Source organism: Myxocyprinus asiaticus, chromosome 4 (genome assembly GCF_019703515.2).
Source record: "Myxocyprinus asiaticus isolate MX2 ecotype Aquarium Trade chromosome 4, UBuf_Myxa_2, whole genome shotgun sequence".
In the NCBI taxonomy this organism is placed as follows: domain Eukaryota; kingdom Metazoa; phylum Chordata; class Actinopteri; order Cypriniformes; family Catostomidae; genus Myxocyprinus; species Myxocyprinus asiaticus.
Genome location: NC_059347.1, coordinates 53,695,208 through 53,712,936, shown reverse-complemented (window position 1 = coordinate 53,712,936; position 17,729 = coordinate 53,695,208). Strand labels below are relative to the sequence as shown.

Sequence of the window (17,729 nt, the reverse complement as noted above, 5' to 3'; positions counted from 1 at the left end):
CAAATCGATAATTAAAACGTTTTTAAATTTACATCGTTGCTTCCGGCCAGCACTGGGATGCTGTTTGAAATGAACTAACTCTCGCGTGAATGTGCCATAGTGCTTACGTCACTGATGCGTCGACTGCTGGCAGGAAGCGATTTTTTTAAAGTTAATAAAGTTTTAATTACTGATTTGCTTCTTACACCAACCTATTGATTTTCTCCAGAAGACATTAACTGATCGACTGGAGTCGTGAGGATTACATTTATGCTGCCTAAATATGCCTTTTGGAACGTAAAACAGCCAGCAGCCTGTTGGCACCCGTTTACTTGCATTATAAGGACTTACAGAGAGTCAACATTAATTAATTTGTGTTCTGCTGAAGACAGACAGTCATACACATCTGGGATGGCATCAGGGTAAGTGTATAATGAGAGAATTTTCATTTTTGGGTGAACTATTTCTTTAAAGATAAATCTTCAACAACACTCAACTCCCACTATGCTTGCTGAGTTTCTCACCACGATAGTCCCAAATCACGCACAAAGCTGGGAGCTGATCAGGGCAGAATTTCTACCAATGTAGCTCAGAAAGACATACCTTTCTTTTCCTACTGCGTGAGCGAGTTGGTTCAGTGCTGGCGACAGACTCAGATTCCAGATCAGCATCTGCTGCTAGAGAAGCTAGTGAGACATTATAAACTAATACAAGTTAACAAGAGCACAGACCTGAGATCAGGTCTTCTGTATATATGAAAGAGGGAAATGAGGAAAACAGAAAAGAGAAGAATGTAGCACTCACTGGAGAAAGCCAGTGGCTGATCGCCTGTTTGGGATGGCAGTTTTTCCTCCGTCTGTGAATCTGATGGTACATCCTCTTGAAAAGCAGCATTCATAACTTCAGCGTCTTCAGCCTGGGGAAGCCCGGAGTCCTCATCACAGAGTGTATCTATAATTTTAAAAACCAGATTAGAAGTAGACTAAAGAGGAACTTTCTACAAACTAGGGTTGGGTGATATATAAAGAAAATATATCTTTGCATTTAGTTATATTAATCTCAAAACTTTATTTAGCACTCACAAAGAATTGACCAGGCATTCCCGCTTAGCAGCTGTATTTGAAATTCCATGGCAGAATTCCGATTTATTTATTTTTATATTTTTATTAATGCCAGAGTAGTATAATAATATAAATGTTATAAATTTACACTAAATAATAAATAATAAAAATTTAAAAAAGATTAAGGCTGCTAAATAAAGGCAGAAAAAGGTCACAGTCTGTGAAAATGGTCAATGATGCATTACAACCCAAGTTGTGAGTTTAAACAAATTCATACAAAGCATACAGACCTACATGCCAATCCCAGCTTAAAGATAAAGCAGGGCTCTATGCTTACATTTTTTTTTTTGAGCACTTGTGGAGATGGTAGCTTTAATGCGCCACAATATAACATGCACAAAAATGCATGAGAAAACTGAGCTCATAAATTATGACAAAATTCATGAACATGGCGTGAGTCATGACAAAAGAGTTTAACTTCTTATAAACCAAATTTAATATTTTCAGTTAATTTGACAGGCTGTCTGCAAAAAAACAACAGCAGCTCATGTTAACCTGTTTCACGTTATGAACAAATATACAAAAACACAATGTTCAGTCTTTGAAGTGTGGTCCTCTTAAATGTATTTAAGAACTCCAAATTGACATCTGCACTGCTGAACACAATTAATGTTCCTGTCACGCAATGTACAACAATCGGATGCTGCACATTTCAGTTGGCCAGGCTTTGTAAACTTTTAACGTAAAATTTGATGCTTTTCATTTAATTCAAGCTGACTAAAACGTCTCGCACAACTTTTTCGCACTTGCTCGGTTGACTAAAGGGAGGAAAAGCAGCCAATCACAGTGTGAAATGTAACTATTGTGCAGTGTAGATGCATTTTTATTCTGATTGTACTATAAAACACTTCATGAGCTTCAATCTAGGGTCAATCGCGCAAGTGCACACTCTTCCCGACCAGCGAGAGACCGGCAATGTGCAACAGCAAATGAAAGAGCGCAAGAGCATAAAAAGACATTGGGAACCAGCAGACAAAAAAATTAGAAAATAAAAACATCACTCACGTCTCCCGAACTGCTGTCTCATCATTATTTTCAGGTGTTTCTTTTTCCCTTATTGTGCAAATTAGTGCAATAACGGGCGCAAACTTGTATTTCATGTTCTTTGTTGACATGTAATCACGAAATCAACTCTCCTGTTGCCATGTGCGCGAGTTTGTGAATTAATTTCGGGATTGTGGTTTCATTATGAGACGTAAGGTGTGTGATTGATACATCCAGTCTACGATCAATTTTGTATGATGCGCTTGGCTATAGGATATGTGCGTGTTTCTAACTTCTGTCTCTGGCGCACGCATAGGCGCCACCTCATTCTCGGAATTGATTCATCGGAGAATTGCTTTTTCTTGGGGTGCCTAAATATTTTTCACAGTAGCACAGTAATGCGACTGAAATGGTCACACTGTAGAGCCCTGTAAAGTGTAAAATTTCTGCAGCACTAGTGCCACCGAACAAAATGCCAAAAATAAAACTGTTTTCAAACAGATTTGCAAATACAGGGCTTCTGCTATTGATCAAACAAACCAATAGTTCCGCCCCTAGATCAGACCATTGGTTGAGTCAACGTTGTTGTATGGAGCTGGAAGGGTTGCTCAAAACAAACAAATTTTTTTGGCCACAGAGACATAGATTTCAAGAAAATTAACCAACGAATGGCTTACTTACAGCTGACTCTGCATTTTAGGCTGCGATAATAGTTAAGTATTTTAATACCAAAACTCCAGAGGCAATATGACAGTTGTGGGTAAGAAACAGATCAATATTTAAGTCCTTTTGTACTATAAATTATCTGTCAATCTCCACTTTACCTTCCGCATTCTTCATGCATGTCGCCCCCTACTGGGCAGGGAGAAGAATTTCTAGCAAAAAAAATGACTTAAATATTGATCTGTTCCTCACCCACTCTGATCATATCACTTCTGAAAATATGGGATAAAACACTGGAGTTATATGGATTACTTTTATGATGCCTTTGTGCTTTTTTGACCATCAAAAGTTTGGCACCCATTCACTTGCATTGTATGGACCTACAGAGCTGAATTATTCTTCTAAAAATCAATTTGTGCTCTGCAGAAGAAAGTCATACACATCTGGGATGGCATGTGGGTGAGTAAATGATGAGAGAATTTTCATCTTTGGGTGAACTATCCCTTTAAGTATTTACCAAATTAAGCACTTTATAGCCTATATATATATATATATTCACAAGATGAAGGGTTTTGTATATACAGTATATTTCACCAAAGGTTTAATGAGGAATAAGGTTTATTATTATTCACAAGATATGAAGTTAAGATATGAAGTTAGAGACACAATGTATGTGCTGACAGGGGATGTTTCCATAGTCACTTTTTCTTTGAATGCCCTCGCTTCAATTTAAAACACTTGATTATCTTATCAAAATAAGCACAAAATGAAAATAAGCACTGAAGTGAGGATAAAAATATGGATGAATATTGTCAATGATGACAGATTTCAGTGATTGTTTTTATTTCAGTCTGCTGTTATACTGTAGAACCAAGCCGTTCTAACTGTAATGTACTCCAGCGCTGGCCATAGAGGAACACGGAGAAAAAACTATAATAAAAAAAAAAAAAAAACTATCTGCATATTTTTTGCCAATAATCGATAGCTCAAAAAAGCAAATATCAGTACCGATTAATCGATAAAACCGATATATTGGCCTATTTCTAGTTGAGACAACTATAAATAAGCAATTTAAGGTTGTAAAAGTGTAAACACTGTGGTGCTATCAAAAAATTGCTCTATTTGTTTGAGCATCCCAAACAGCCCATCATAGCAATATTGGCTCAACCGATGGCATGAATGTGGGGAGGGACAATTTGTTTGGCTGTTCAATGGCAGACGAGGGAAGTGTTTGGGAAAACCTGTTTTAATTTTGCTCCATTCCATTTGGTGTCTCTAGTGGTGCAGAAATAACGCACTTCACCTTTAATGTCCAGGTTGGTTAGTTAGTTTTGCATCTCCAACAAAATAATAATCAATATATGGCCCAGCCACCACAAATACATATCTTCTCTTGCAAATCGTTTAATAACTAACCTTTGCAGCTCTCTGAAGGTCTGTTTGAGGGAGACTCTTCATCCATATTGGGAAAGCTGATCTGAGGAGATACATGTGTTCGATAAGTCTTCTAGAATTGTGAAATGCAAAACTCATTGTTAATACAAAATTGTACACAACAGGGAGCCAATGAATGTGAACCACTCTTTTCAGGGAATAAAACCACAAGCCTTTCAATGATACGATTCATCGACAATCAGTTATTTTGGCATAGAAGTTAGTTTGGGAAGGTAAAATTCATACCTTTTCAATCTCTTCAAACACATCATCGCTGTACACAAGTCCAGTTTTACATCTATCAATAACCAGGACAGGGGAGGCTCCATTGTTCTGGGGACTGTTGAAGTCAGGTTGGGGGAGAGGGGGCTCGTATCTTTGAGGGGTTTTCAGCAGAGAACGTTTCTTTCCTGTAGATGACGGTGGACACATTGGGGTGCCTCCTTTCTGCAATGGGGTGCTGGGAGGGAGGGTTTTGTCAAAGAACTCTGGGGAGAGTGGTGCACCAAAACGAACACGCTTCTTCTTACATATTGAGACCACCACAAATTCATCTGCAGGTAAAGAGTTTGAAAGTTTGAAAAGAATAAACCATAAATAAAAAAAATGATTATAGCAGTCGTATCATGAGGAATTAAATGTTTCTTGATCTTTTGAAATAAAAGTTCAGCGTACGACGAAAACATTCTGCAACTTTCAGAACTCAAAGCATCCTCCAAAACGTACTTTTTTATACTGAAAACATTTACACATGAATGACATCAATTTAGTGCTCAGAAACAGTGAGGTAAATAAGGAGGAAGTAGGAAAAAATCCTATGATTTCTAAACATCAGAAAAAATTGTTACATCAGTTGCACTTCCATGAGTGAAGCTCGTTCACAGCGGCTTTTGTGTTTGCATGAGAACTTGCGTAGTTTAGCACTAAAAATAATGCAAATTCACACATGAATAAGCTTAAAACAAATTTGAAATGTGCATTAGACTTCAAAATGTTCAAGTAAAATACTTACACTTCAGATTTAAACCAAAACCTACAATATAGAATGCCTTTAAAAGACCTCATGGACTAATTTATTATACTTTTGGGCACTTTTATAAGCTTTGAGTCACTATCAACTGCCATTGTATTAGATGAACTGGGATATTCATAAAAAAAAAAAAAAATAATAATTCTTATGTGTTCCACATAAGAAAGTCATACGGGTTAGGAATGACATAAGGATGAGTAAATTATAACAGAATTTGTATTTTTTTTGGTTAAATATTTCTTTAAAAATTTGAAATTTTCAAGCAACCAAACTTACCTGTTGCCTTAATTTCCGGTTTTGACAACATGGGTAAAGACAGAAGCTCAATCTTTGAATCTGAAACCAGACTTTTAGACTCCTGTAAGTGTACAAAACCAAAAAAACAACACAATGCAGACTACAAGACTTACAATAGACAAATGTGGACTACAAAGTCTGTTGCATTGTAAGCACTTCAGCTGCAGCTTTATCTGCTAATGGAAATTTAACAGACAATGAATTGCAAATGAGGGATGGGCTAAAGTATCGATACTTCCGATACTGATGATGTATCAAAAATATCGATCCTCACACAAAAATATCGATCCTAAAAAAAAATTTTTTAAACATGGGATATTATTATTTGGTTACCATGAACATGAACAATAATCATAAGCTTCAAAATGAAATAAAAAGGATTAGGCTAAATTAGCAAATACTTGTGAAGGATGGGAACTATTTATTCTTCAGCTCATCTTAACATGCATGCTGAAAGACACAAGCAGACAAGTGCTTGTCTGGTAGAGGTAATGATAGAAAATCAGAGAAACAGCTTCTGGACAGTAGTGTAGTCTAGGGTATATGCAGGCATACGCCGTATGCCCACCTATCTTTCTTAGGATTTTGCGTATGCCCACCTGAAATAAGTGATATGTATGGCTGCCAGAACTACGGGTAGTCTTTTGACTCTGAACTTTATCAATCTACTAGCGCGATGCCGCAGCACTTTTGAGTGAATTGTGTATATACAGTATAGTGTGTGTGTGTGTGTGTGTGATATATATATATATATATAACAATTTACATTTTTTTTTAAGTGTACAGATATATCTCCAAATGCGCAAGGAGCTGTGGGAGCGCAACTGATGGCACTGGGAAGACAGACAATCTGACTAAGTTGATCCACCAATCAGAACGTTCATTTCAGACACGATTGGATATTTGCTAACCAATAATATTTTCCATTTCAGTAAGGGGCAGGAAATTTCCAGTGTCTGATGTACAAGTATCCCTGGAGTAACCATAATTTGCACTGTAAATTTATTTCCCTGCTAAACGTACAAACACACACACACACACACGTGCTCAAAAGTTTGCATACCCTGGCAGAAATTTTGGCATTGATTTTGAAAATATCATGATCATGCAAAAAAAAAAAAAAAGGATATTATTTAAGGATAGTGATCATATGAAGCCATTTATCATCACATAGTTGTTTGGCTCCTTTTTATATCATAATGATAACAGAAATCACCCAAATGGCCCTGATGAAAAGTTTACACACCCTTGAATGTTTGGCCTTGTTACAGACACACACAGGTTTAAATGGCAATTTACATTTTTTTTGCAGGATCAGTCATATTTTCAAAATCAATGCCAAAATTTCTGCCAGGGTACGCAAACTTTTGAGATACACACACACACAAATTTATATTTCTAAGTAGGAAAACAATTTCACTATACACAAAAAAGCACATAATAGTACACAAAACAAATAACCTTAAATTTGATGTAGGCTATATACGTTAATACAAGATAACGTGTTAACGTGAACATTACTACACTCATATTAGCTACAATGCTTAAAAGTTTATTGCATATTACGAATAAGTTTATTAGTTCGAGTAATAATAATGTATTAACAATTTTCATAGTAGCCTAATGAAAAGAACATTAATGACACCTATTAATTTAAATACATATTTAACATCAAGTTACCATACCACTGTTCTTAGCAGTGGACTCTACACCAGTGGTTCTCAAATGGTGCGCCGTGGCAGGTGGGTCGGTGTGCCATGGAATTTGTAGAGCTTCAGCATTTGCAAGTGAAAATTATTGCGTGCGAATTTGGACAATTATTTGAGTGACAGCTGTTCTTACACCCAAAGTTATTATTGCAACCTACAATCAGAATAAAAACTCCCTGATGCATCTTGCATCATATACCAAGTACTTTTAAAAGAGGTGCGTTAGTTAGTTTTGCATTCAAAGCGGCGTTTTCTCACTCTCAGACGGCTGCGAGCGCTCTCCTTTTCTCTTTCGTGCACACGCATCAACCGAGAGATAGTGAAGATATACCATGTGAAAATGGTTAAAGCGGAGATTCTTGCTTGTAGGCCTATCTGTCAAAATGACAGACAGTGCTTTGAATAATTAATTATTGATGGATGATGTCTTAACCTCATGCTCAGTTGCAAGATTCTGAGAAAAATAGCGAGTCAAATAAAAATGCATGAATGCATAAAATGCACGATACCAGTAAACAGCATGTCAGCATCCTCGTCTAACTCAACGTGAAAAATAACTATGTCAAAAATAAAAATGTCACTAACAATAAGAGCCTCTCTGCACAACTGTGAGAGGGTGACAACACACCAAACTTACAGTATTCTGCGTCTAACGGAGGTGGGCATTATAACCACGCACTGCCAGACTGCAAAAACCTATTAAAACTGCATACCCTGTTGAAATGTTCACGCTTTATAACGAGACTACCAAGCAGCTGCATGGCTCTGCGTCAGTCATGTCTATCTCACTTATGCAAATTCCAGGACAATGCACGTTTCAAAAAATAAACAAACATTGTTTTATAATCATCATATCATTTTTATCCACCATTATTCTTTTGCATTTTTTCCTAAACAAAAATGTTAACATAGAGCCCTGATATTTCACATTTGAGTGTGGACGCATCATTGTATTTTGAGAAAAAAAATGGTGTGCCTTGGAAATGTAATAATTACAAAGATGTGCCTTGGTACAAAAAAGCTTGAGAACCACTGCTCTACACCATGCCAGCATGAAACTTAAGTTTATGTGGGACTAAAATTACAACAGTCTTTTTTTTCTTTTTTTTTATAGAAAAAAATACATTACTTATCGGGTGCATGTGTGTTTTTTTTTTTTTTTTTTATGGGGATCTTTCATAAATTCACAGCATGCCCACCTCTTCAGACACTACTACACCACAGCTTCTAGAGTAAATTCACGCTCAAATAACAACATATCTAAAGGTGAAATTTCTTGTCTTATAATTGTGTGTAATTGTTGTTAATAAGTAATAAAAATTAAAAAAAAGAAAAGAAAATTTAACCATGGTTTTACTAAAGTAATATTTTAGTAACCATGTCTTTTTTATTGTAGTAGTAACCATGGTTAATTGTGTGGTAACTATGGTTTAACTAAATCCCATGGTTAAACTATAGTTACTGTAGTGAAACCATGGTTAATTTTTGTAAGGGTAAGCAAAACAGAAGTCTAATAATTTTCTGTTTAGGCTCACAAATGTAAAAAAAAAATAAATAACTGAATTAAATTACCCATTTTATCCCAAGAAATCGCAAAAAAAATAATTTAATAGAAGTATCGGTATCGACAATATTGGACTTGATTGATTGGTATCGGATCGAAAAGAATAAGTGGTATCGCCCATCCCTATTGCGAATTGTATATCAAATGCAGTACAGTTAAATGTGTTTACCCCTTGCTCCTGTTGCGTTGTGAGGGTGGGGTAGGGGAGTGACGAGTCAGTAATCTTGTCCTCACATCCCACTGGTGGGGCCCTACAGTGTTTCTTGGAGGGTGGAGGTGTTATTGAAGAGGGTGAGCTTTGCGTGGTGAGCATGTGCTCCTGTCCTACAGACAAAACAATATCACAATATTGCAATTACTTTAACCAACTGGACACAAGGTGTTTTTAGTGGATGACTATGAAGTCAGTTCCACTTAAGTTAACACAAGTATTCTAGCCGAGTAAAAACTGAGGTAGTTCATCACATTAAAAGAATAGTTCATCCAAAAATAAAAATTACTCATTATTTACTCACCCTCGTGCCATCCCAGATGTGTATGACTTTCATCTGTAGAATACAAAATGAAGATTTATAGAAGAATATCTCAGCTTTGTAGGCCCATACAATACAAGTGAATGGTGACCAAAACTTTGAAGCTCCAAAAAGCACATAAAGGCATCATAAAAGTCATTCTTATGACTCCAGTGGTTTAATCTGTCGAAATCCAAACAGTTTTGTGTGAGAACAGAGCAAAATTTAACTGCTTTTTCACTGTACATCTTGCATTACAGTTTCTAGGCATGATCATGATTTAAAGCACGATTACACTTCCGAGAGCTTGACGCATGCATAGAGCACTAGGAAGTGCAATCGAGCTTGAAATCATGATAGTCAAGGAGACTGCAGTCAAGATTTATTGTGCAAAAAGTGTTTTGGTCTGTTCTCACCCAAAAAGGATCAGATTGTTTCAGAAGACATGGATTAAACCACTGAAGTCATAAGGATTACTTTTATTCTGTCTTTATGTGCATTTTGAATTTCAAAGTTTTGGTCACCATTCACTTGCATTGAATGGACCAACAGAGCTTAGATTTTTCCATAAAACATTTTTTCATCTGTGTTCTGCTGAAGAAAGAAAGTCATACACATCTGGGATGACATGAGAGTGAGTTCATAATAAAATAATTTTTATTTTTGGGTGAACTTTTAAAAGAAAACAAAAAGATACTTAGTTTGTCATTTTGTTAAATGATGCAACGGTATTTGAAATACATTTCAAGTGTTATTTAACTGTGTCTGTAATGACATTTAAAGGAGATGGGTCCTCCTACGTAGGAAGGAACCTCCTTTTTTTTTTGGTCCATGTGTTCTAGATAGTGAATCAGCATGTTAATTGTTCTCAATCAGTAGCGGACTCAAAATGAATGAAAGACATGACAGAAATAAGGAATTATAGAATTACAGAACCAAGAGTTACTTCACATGATTTGTCCTGCTATTGATCCCAGTCAGAGTTTAGCATGAATACAACATACAGAATCTTACCTCTGACATGTAAATCAATAGAAGAAAAACAGATGCTTATGAACCTTAAAATAAATGTTCATATTTCAGAGAGCTTTCAGTATTTAAAAAAACCGAAAAAGCATTCCCTTCAAGTTTGACATTCTAAATATTACAATTGTACCATTTTCAATTTGACACAAACAAAAACAAGGAGATGAGTAACGGAAGTACAGTCCGTTCAATATGTCGTACTATAGTGCACTTTGGAGTCCACTTTTCAGCTAAGGCAAAGATACATTAAAAATACTTATAACATTTATGATAAATTGAATAAACTGCACTGTTCTGTCCCTCACAGCCTTGTTTATGTTTGTGTCCAAATAAATGTGGTAAAAATTAATTTAGAGGTTACTTGAACTAGAACACTGAATATACTTTTTCTTAGTTAAATTAACCCTTGTGCATCAATAAAAAATAAAAAAAAGTTACTCAGGACAAAATGTCCGCATCAAAAACTGCCACAAAAATATTATACATTAATATTATTTTCCATTTTCAATGAGTTAATTGTTTTAACCAACATCAGTCCTGATCATAACTACCTAATATTCATTCATTTTCAGGATTTTAACCCTTTAAATGCCAGTTTGTTTACATAATGCCAAGGTTATTTTTCACACACACACACACATTTCTCAATACACACATACAAAACACACTCTGATATCAATACCAACACACCCACACAATTTTAGCTGCATTAATTATTGAATTAGCCTGCAGTACTCTATAATACAGCAAACAGAAAATAGGAAAAAAGTATGTATTTGCTCCATAGGCTAAACATGAGAAAAATGGCGCCATCTGGTGGAACATAATAAAACCAAAAGTTTGAAGCCAGGGCTCCGGAATGAAAGCAAAATATCAAAGAATTCATGATTTAATGCTTTAATGGCACTGGGATCAAATACTGCAGTTTTAATGGGTTCAGTGGGGACATTTTTGTCCTGAAGGTCCTGAGTATAACTATTTTGTGTACACAGTGTATTATATATGTATTATAGGAACTGAGGTTGAAATATCAAAATACCCCACAAAATACACACCTTTGGCCAAATTTATGCTGTTGGCATTAACACAGACAAAGTGATTGAAAAAAACAAAAATGTCCCGAAGGTCGCACAAGGGTTAACCAACTTAATTTGATCCTAAAGACCTGCATGAAAAGGACATTCTATTTGTGCATTGGCAGCAATTAAAACTGAGTAGAAACTGACCATTTTGAGATTCTTTAGCCAAAGTGCTTTCCACATTCTCATTCTCCTCATTCTTCCTTGATTCACCTTTCCCTTCCTCCTCCTCTTCCTCCATCAGACACTGGAAAACAGCCATCTTCTTTTTCAGAGAGTCACAGCGTGAAAGAAATGGACTTCCCTGCAAAAGCTTCACAAGTACAGTGCACCAAATCAGTCAATAAAAAAATAAGAAACCTTGTTGTCCCAGCATAGAAAAATGTTCATGTTCTCTTACACCACACATTCTGTTATATGGCAAATATGGTCCATAATATCTACCTGTGGTGTTCGTGGGGGAGTTTTTGCTGCTTGTTTGGCTCTGAAGCAGATGAGAGAGTTTGTTTCTGGCGATCCGCGGACCCCAATCGAGGATCTCCTCCTTGCCTTTAATTGAGCCAATCTGGACTTATCTGGGAGAGAGATAACTCAGTGCTCTTTCAATGCAATGCATGACAAATAACTATACATTCTGTTCTGTTATACCAAAACACTTGCAACTTAGTTGCCTATAGTGAAAATTTCTTTGTGTGTGTATATTATATACAGTTGCAATCACAATTATTCAACCCCACTGACCAGCAATACGTTCTGGTGATGTGAACTAAAACAAATCAACTAAAACTTAAGTAAACAGCTAAAGTAAATTTTAATACACATTTGAGTGATTTTGAGAACAGAGAGTTCAGTTTACCCACATTTTTAAATAAAAAAAAATAACATTCTCTCCACAAATGTCATGTCAAAAATATTCAACCCCCAAATTCAATAATTTGTGGAGCATCCTTCACCCTTAATAACATAAAATAAACGTTTCAGGTTCGTGTTCTCAGGCTTCTGACACCTCTCTATTAGAATTTTTACAAATTTCTCATGAACAAATGCTTCTAGTTCATTGACTTTGGTTACTGTGCAGCCACTGCTTCCTTGAAATCCCAACAAAGAATTTCAATAGGATTTTAATGATGGACTGAAAGGGCCATTCAAGGACATTCCACGATCCATCCCTGAACCAATTTTGGACAACATGGATGTATCCTTGGTGTTATTGTCTTGGTGGAAAGTCCTGTGATCACAAAGCTTCGATTTACACACTGAAGGCATCACATTTTTTGCCAAAATGGCCTGATACCTGAAAGAATCCATGGTGTCAGTCACATAGTCAGGATAGCCATCTCCTGCAGCCGCAAAACACCCCCATAACAGGACTGACCCACCTCCACGCTTGACTGTGGTGATGGTGTCGTTCTTGTCATCACCTTGCCTTTCTTACTCCAGACGTATTGCTGACCCATGGGTCTAAAACTCATTTTCAGTTTAGTGTCATATGTCCATAAAATCTTCTTCCAGGACTCCACAGATCTTTCCTATTACTTCTTGAATATTCAAGTCAACATTTCCCTTGATGAAGTTTTGCTTTCTTTCACACCCCAAGAAGGTTGCTGTTGTACCATATTCATTATAAATTTATGAATGATGCTGCCAACTTTTAATTTTAATTGCAACTGCATACACACACACACACACACACACATACAGTACAGTGCAAAATATTTAGGCACTTAAGATGTTTCACAAAATCATTTGTCTTAAGATGGTTATTTATATCTTCATCTTTAGTGTGTCAATAGGAAAAATACATTTTAGATTCCCAAACATTACTTTTGCTAATAGAAAAGATTAGAATAGAAGAACAGGGAGCCTTGCAACAGATGTCATGGCCCCCACTGAACAGAGTCAGTCTGGGATTACATGAAGTGACAGAAGCAATTGAGATTCTTTTAATAGATAAAAGAACTGTGGTGAATTCTCCAAGAAGCTTGGTACATCCTATCTGCCAACAACCAAGAAAAACTGTGCCCAGGTGTACCTAGGAGAATTGGGGCTGTTTTAAAGGCAAAGGTGGCCACACCAAATATTGATTTAGCTTTTTTGTTTACTGAACTTCGTATGGTGTTAACTGATAAATGAAAACTATTTATGGCATTATTTTTGAAGACATCCTCACTATGCAACATTTTTCACAAGAGCCTAAAACTTTTCCACAGTACTATATATACACACACACGATATATGTATACAAATATATATATATATAGTTTACATATACAGTGCATCCGGAAAGTATTCACAGCGCTTTTTCCACATTTTATGTTATGTTACAGCCTTATTCCAGAATGGATTAAATTCATTATTTTCCTCAATTCTACAAACAATACCCCATAATGACAACGTGAAAGAAGTTTGTTTGAAATCTTTGCAAATTTATTTAAAAATAAATTAAAAAAAAAAAAAATCACATGTACATAAGTATTCACAGCCTTTGCTCAATACTTTGTTGAAGCACCTTTGGCACCAATTACAGCCTCATTTTTTAGTTTTTTTTTTTTTTGAGTATGATGCTACAAGCTTGGCACACCTATTTTTGGGCAGTTTCTCCCATTCTTCTTTGCAGGACCTCTCAAGCTCCATCAGGTTGGATGGGGAGCGTCGGTGCACAGCCATTTTCAGATCTCTCCAGAGATGTTCAATCGGGTTCAAGTCTGGGCCACTCAAGGACATTCACAGAGTTGTCCCAGAGCCACACCTTTGTTATCTTGGCTGTGTGCTTAGGTTCATCTTCCAACAGGACAATGACCCTTCACCCCAGTCTGAGGTCCAGAGCGCTCTGGAGCAGGTTGTCATCAAGGATGTCTCTGTACATTGCTGCATTCATCTTTCCCCTGATCCTGTCTAGTCTCCCAGTTCCTGCCACTGAAAAACATCTCCACAGCATGATGCTGCCACCACCATGCTTCACTGTAGGGATGGTATTGGCCAGGTGATGAGCGGTGCCTGGTTTCCTCCAGACATGACGCTTGCCATTCAGGCCAAAGAGCTCAATCTTTGTTTCTCATGGTCTGAGAGTCCTTCAGGTGCCTTTTGGCAAACTCCAGGCGGGCTGTCATGTGCCTTTTACTGAGGAGTGGCTTCCGTCTGGCCACTCTATCATACAGGCCTGATTGGTGGAGTGCTGCAGAGATGGTTGTTCTTCTGGAAGGTTCTCTCTCCACAGAGAAATGCTGGAGCTCTGTCAGAGTGACCATCGGGTTCTTGTTCACCACCCTTCTCCCCCGATCGCTCAGTTTGGCCGGGCGGCCAGCTCTAGGAAGAGTCCTGGTGGTTTCAAACTTCTTCCATTTACGGATGATGGAGGCCACTGTGCTCATTGGGACCTTCAATGCTGCAGAAATTTTTCTGTACCCTTCCCCAGATCTGTGCCTCAATACAATCCTGTCTCAGAGGTCTACAGACAATTCCTTGGACTTCATGGCTTGGTTTGTGCTCTGGCATGCACTGTTAACTGTGGGACCTTATATAGACAGGTGTGTGCCTTTCCAAATCATGTCCAATCAACTGAATTTACCACAGGTGGACTCCAATCAAGTTGTAGAAACATCTCAAGGATGATCAGTGGAAACAGGATGCACCTGAGGCTGTGAATACTTATGTACATGTGATTTGTTTTCCGTTTTTTATTTTTAATAAATTTGCAAAGATTTCAAACAAACTTCTTTCATGTGGTCATTATCAGGTATTGTTTGTAGAATTTTGAGGAAAATAATGAATTTAATCCATTTTGGAATAAGGCTGTAACATAACAAAATGTGGAAAAAGTGAAGCGCTGCGAATACTTTCCGGATGCACTGTACACACACACACACACCATGTCTGTCTACCCAGCTCTAGTCATTTACAAACCAGTACTTAATAAAATAGTGCAAAAATGTACTTAGTAAAATAAAGAAAGTTACAAAAATATAACAAAAGGCATCAATTAATTAACATAAAAGTTATTTGTAAGAAACCATCAATCAGGGATAAATGAGGCAAGACCATTAAATACAGTTTATTGTTGATTACCTTTAATCTTGGAGGAAGGTAGGAAACTGTCTGATGATATGCCAAACTGTGAAGGAGTGAGTTTGGAGAAATCCACATCTCCAGCATCAGTGTTCTGCTGGCAGGGAGACAGAGCTGCTAATGGTGGTCTGCTATCAATGGCTTCAGCAACCTCCATGCTTGAGTCCAGCACATCAGCTATGAGATCTGAGTAAATAAACGAATTAAAGACAGAAAATGGTCATTCTAATCTAAAGTCTAGGTAGTATGATCACATGATCTTCCAATCCTGCAAATAATCAGTTTACATTGAGACGTTATGACTAGACACATCAGACTAGCTAAGTTTATCATTAGCTTGAGAAAGTTGACATATTTGCAATGTTTTAGCCTGCAATGTAACTAATAAGACAACTAAGCTCTGTTTAGACATCGAAATGTAGCATAAAATAAGTAAAAGCATACTGGTCTGCTTGTTTGAACGGAGAGACATTTTCAAACTTCGCTCCTTACCGCACGTTACAACGACACTGATATCCTTCCCTTCTGGAGGAATGCGAAACCACCTGGATTAAGCACAATATGAACGACTTATTTCACTTTCAACTAATAATGTATGCACATATTTTGGAGAAAATTTAATTTAATCGTATTTTCTGGACATTTGAGATCTGCTCTACTTTTAACGCATCTGTCTGCCCGTCTAGCAACAACCCCCTGTTAATATGAATCAGCCAATCAGGGTTCAGAAAGAAATCACATGCTTGAAAAGGGCCAATCACACCTTGAAGCTTGTCTTATGCTTTATTATCAACTAATAATATACATTACATAAGATTGTCTCTCGAGTAATTGACAATTGGACAAAAAAAAAAAAAGGTAACATACGTATCTATTAAACAGATATCGTTTGAACAAATAAAGTCTGCAACAAGACCGAGCGCACTGCAACATCATCTGGATCAACACGCAGCATCGGTTCCTGCACACGTTGTACTTTATTTAAAGCAGAAACAACCGATTAAAATGTAGTTTTAAAGTTTTTATTTATTTTTATTTTAAATGTTTTTAATATGATTGAGATTGTGTTTAGTATGTCTCATTATACATTAGATCAGGAGTTCTCACCCAGGGGGCCCCAGCAAACTTTCAAGGGTTAAGTCTTAAAATTATTATTTTTTTTTTATATTAACATAATTTTAATTAAAATGCAAAAACCAACCAAACAAACAAACAAATAAAAAATACTAAAAATAAAGATTTACAACATTAAACTCACATCATATTTTTCATTGTATTTATTTTCATTACAACAGAAGTACCAGAGGTACATATCAGCCTACACAGGAGGGCCTTCGAATATTGTCTTGGACAAAGGGGGGCCTTGGAGTCAAAAAGGTTGAGAACCACTGCTTTAGATATTAATTCTCATACTCTGAATCCGAATGCCTTGAGCATTGAGATGTCCCATCATCATTTCATACCCAGTGTTTGGATGTTGTCGTAGAATCCCTGTCACTATGGCATCTAACTCCTCATTGTCCATGGTTGTGCGCATTTATTTCTTAAAAATGCTAAGCAAAGAGCATATTGCAACCGTTTTGGTTGCTTTCCTGTTTTTTGATTTTGACATTACATCAATACACATTTTAATCTCCTTCTCCAGCACAGTATAAAGAGGCTTGCTGTTAGTAAGTAAATTTGCATTTGTGAATATGAAACTGAAAGAGAAATAAAATAAAATTTATAATGAAACATAATTGCATAATTGGAGACTTGATCCTTAGTATGATAACTAAAAAAATCACATGCTTATAGGATAAAGAATTATACATTTTTTCAATAATAAGGACAACAAAAATCTCGACAACCTTCCAAAACAAATGGGAGACTGTTTCAGGGAAACTTTCACAAAAAGAGCATTTTATATCAATATCACTCCTGAATTTTTGTAGGGATTGTTTGGTGGGATAAACTCTATGATTTATTTTGTATGTAATTTCTTTTACCTTGTTTGTGAGGAGGAATTTTTGTGGCAGAGACCAAACTTGAGAGACCAGTTAATATTATTAAAGAAATTGTTCCAATAAAAAAATAACAGAAGGAGTCGAGATACTTTCTTTAAGAAATAAACATCTCATTTTGTAGTTGTTCGATTTCAATGCAGAGAAGCAAATGGAACCAGTTGGGGTATTTTCAGGTTTGGGAGGACAGACAGATCGCGATGGTATATAGTTACTGTTTTTAAAAAGCATGTACATGCTTCAAGAGGTATGGCCCTAGTAAC

The 17,729-nt window shown here is 36.5% G+C and overlaps 1 protein-coding gene across 5 annotated transcripts in view; it reads right to left on the bottom strand.

Annotated features, from left to right (window-relative positions):
- Positions 1 to 16,144, bottom strand: part of LOC127440231 (cell division cycle-associated protein 2-like) — a 31,142-nt gene extending 14,998 nt beyond the window's left edge. Inside the window, exons 1-10 of one of the 5 annotated variants that reach the window (XM_051696724.1) lie at positions 15,908 to 16,144; positions 15,464 to 15,649; positions 11,843 to 11,973; positions 11,546 to 11,711; positions 8,951 to 9,105; positions 5,488 to 5,569; positions 4,428 to 4,735; positions 4,164 to 4,224; positions 784 to 930; positions 583 to 683 (exon numbers count right to left, since the gene is read on the bottom strand). In XM_051696724.1, the coding sequence (XP_051552684.1) occupies positions 583 to 683; positions 784 to 930; positions 4,164 to 4,224; positions 4,428 to 4,735; positions 5,488 to 5,569; positions 8,951 to 9,105; positions 11,546 to 11,711; positions 11,843 to 11,973; positions 15,464 to 15,649; positions 15,908 to 15,935 (1,365 nt within the window). In that variant the 5' untranslated portion in view covers positions 15,936 to 16,144. Of the gene's footprint in view, positions 1 to 582; positions 684 to 783; positions 931 to 4,163; positions 4,225 to 4,427; positions 4,736 to 5,487; positions 5,570 to 8,950; positions 9,106 to 11,545; positions 11,712 to 11,842; positions 12,024 to 15,463; positions 15,650 to 15,907 lie in introns of those variants that run through there. The other 4 variants (XM_051696725.1, XM_051696726.1, XM_051696727.1 and 1 more) reach the window with 4 other exon arrangements.
- Positions 16,145 to 17,729: the final 1,585 nt, after the last annotated feature.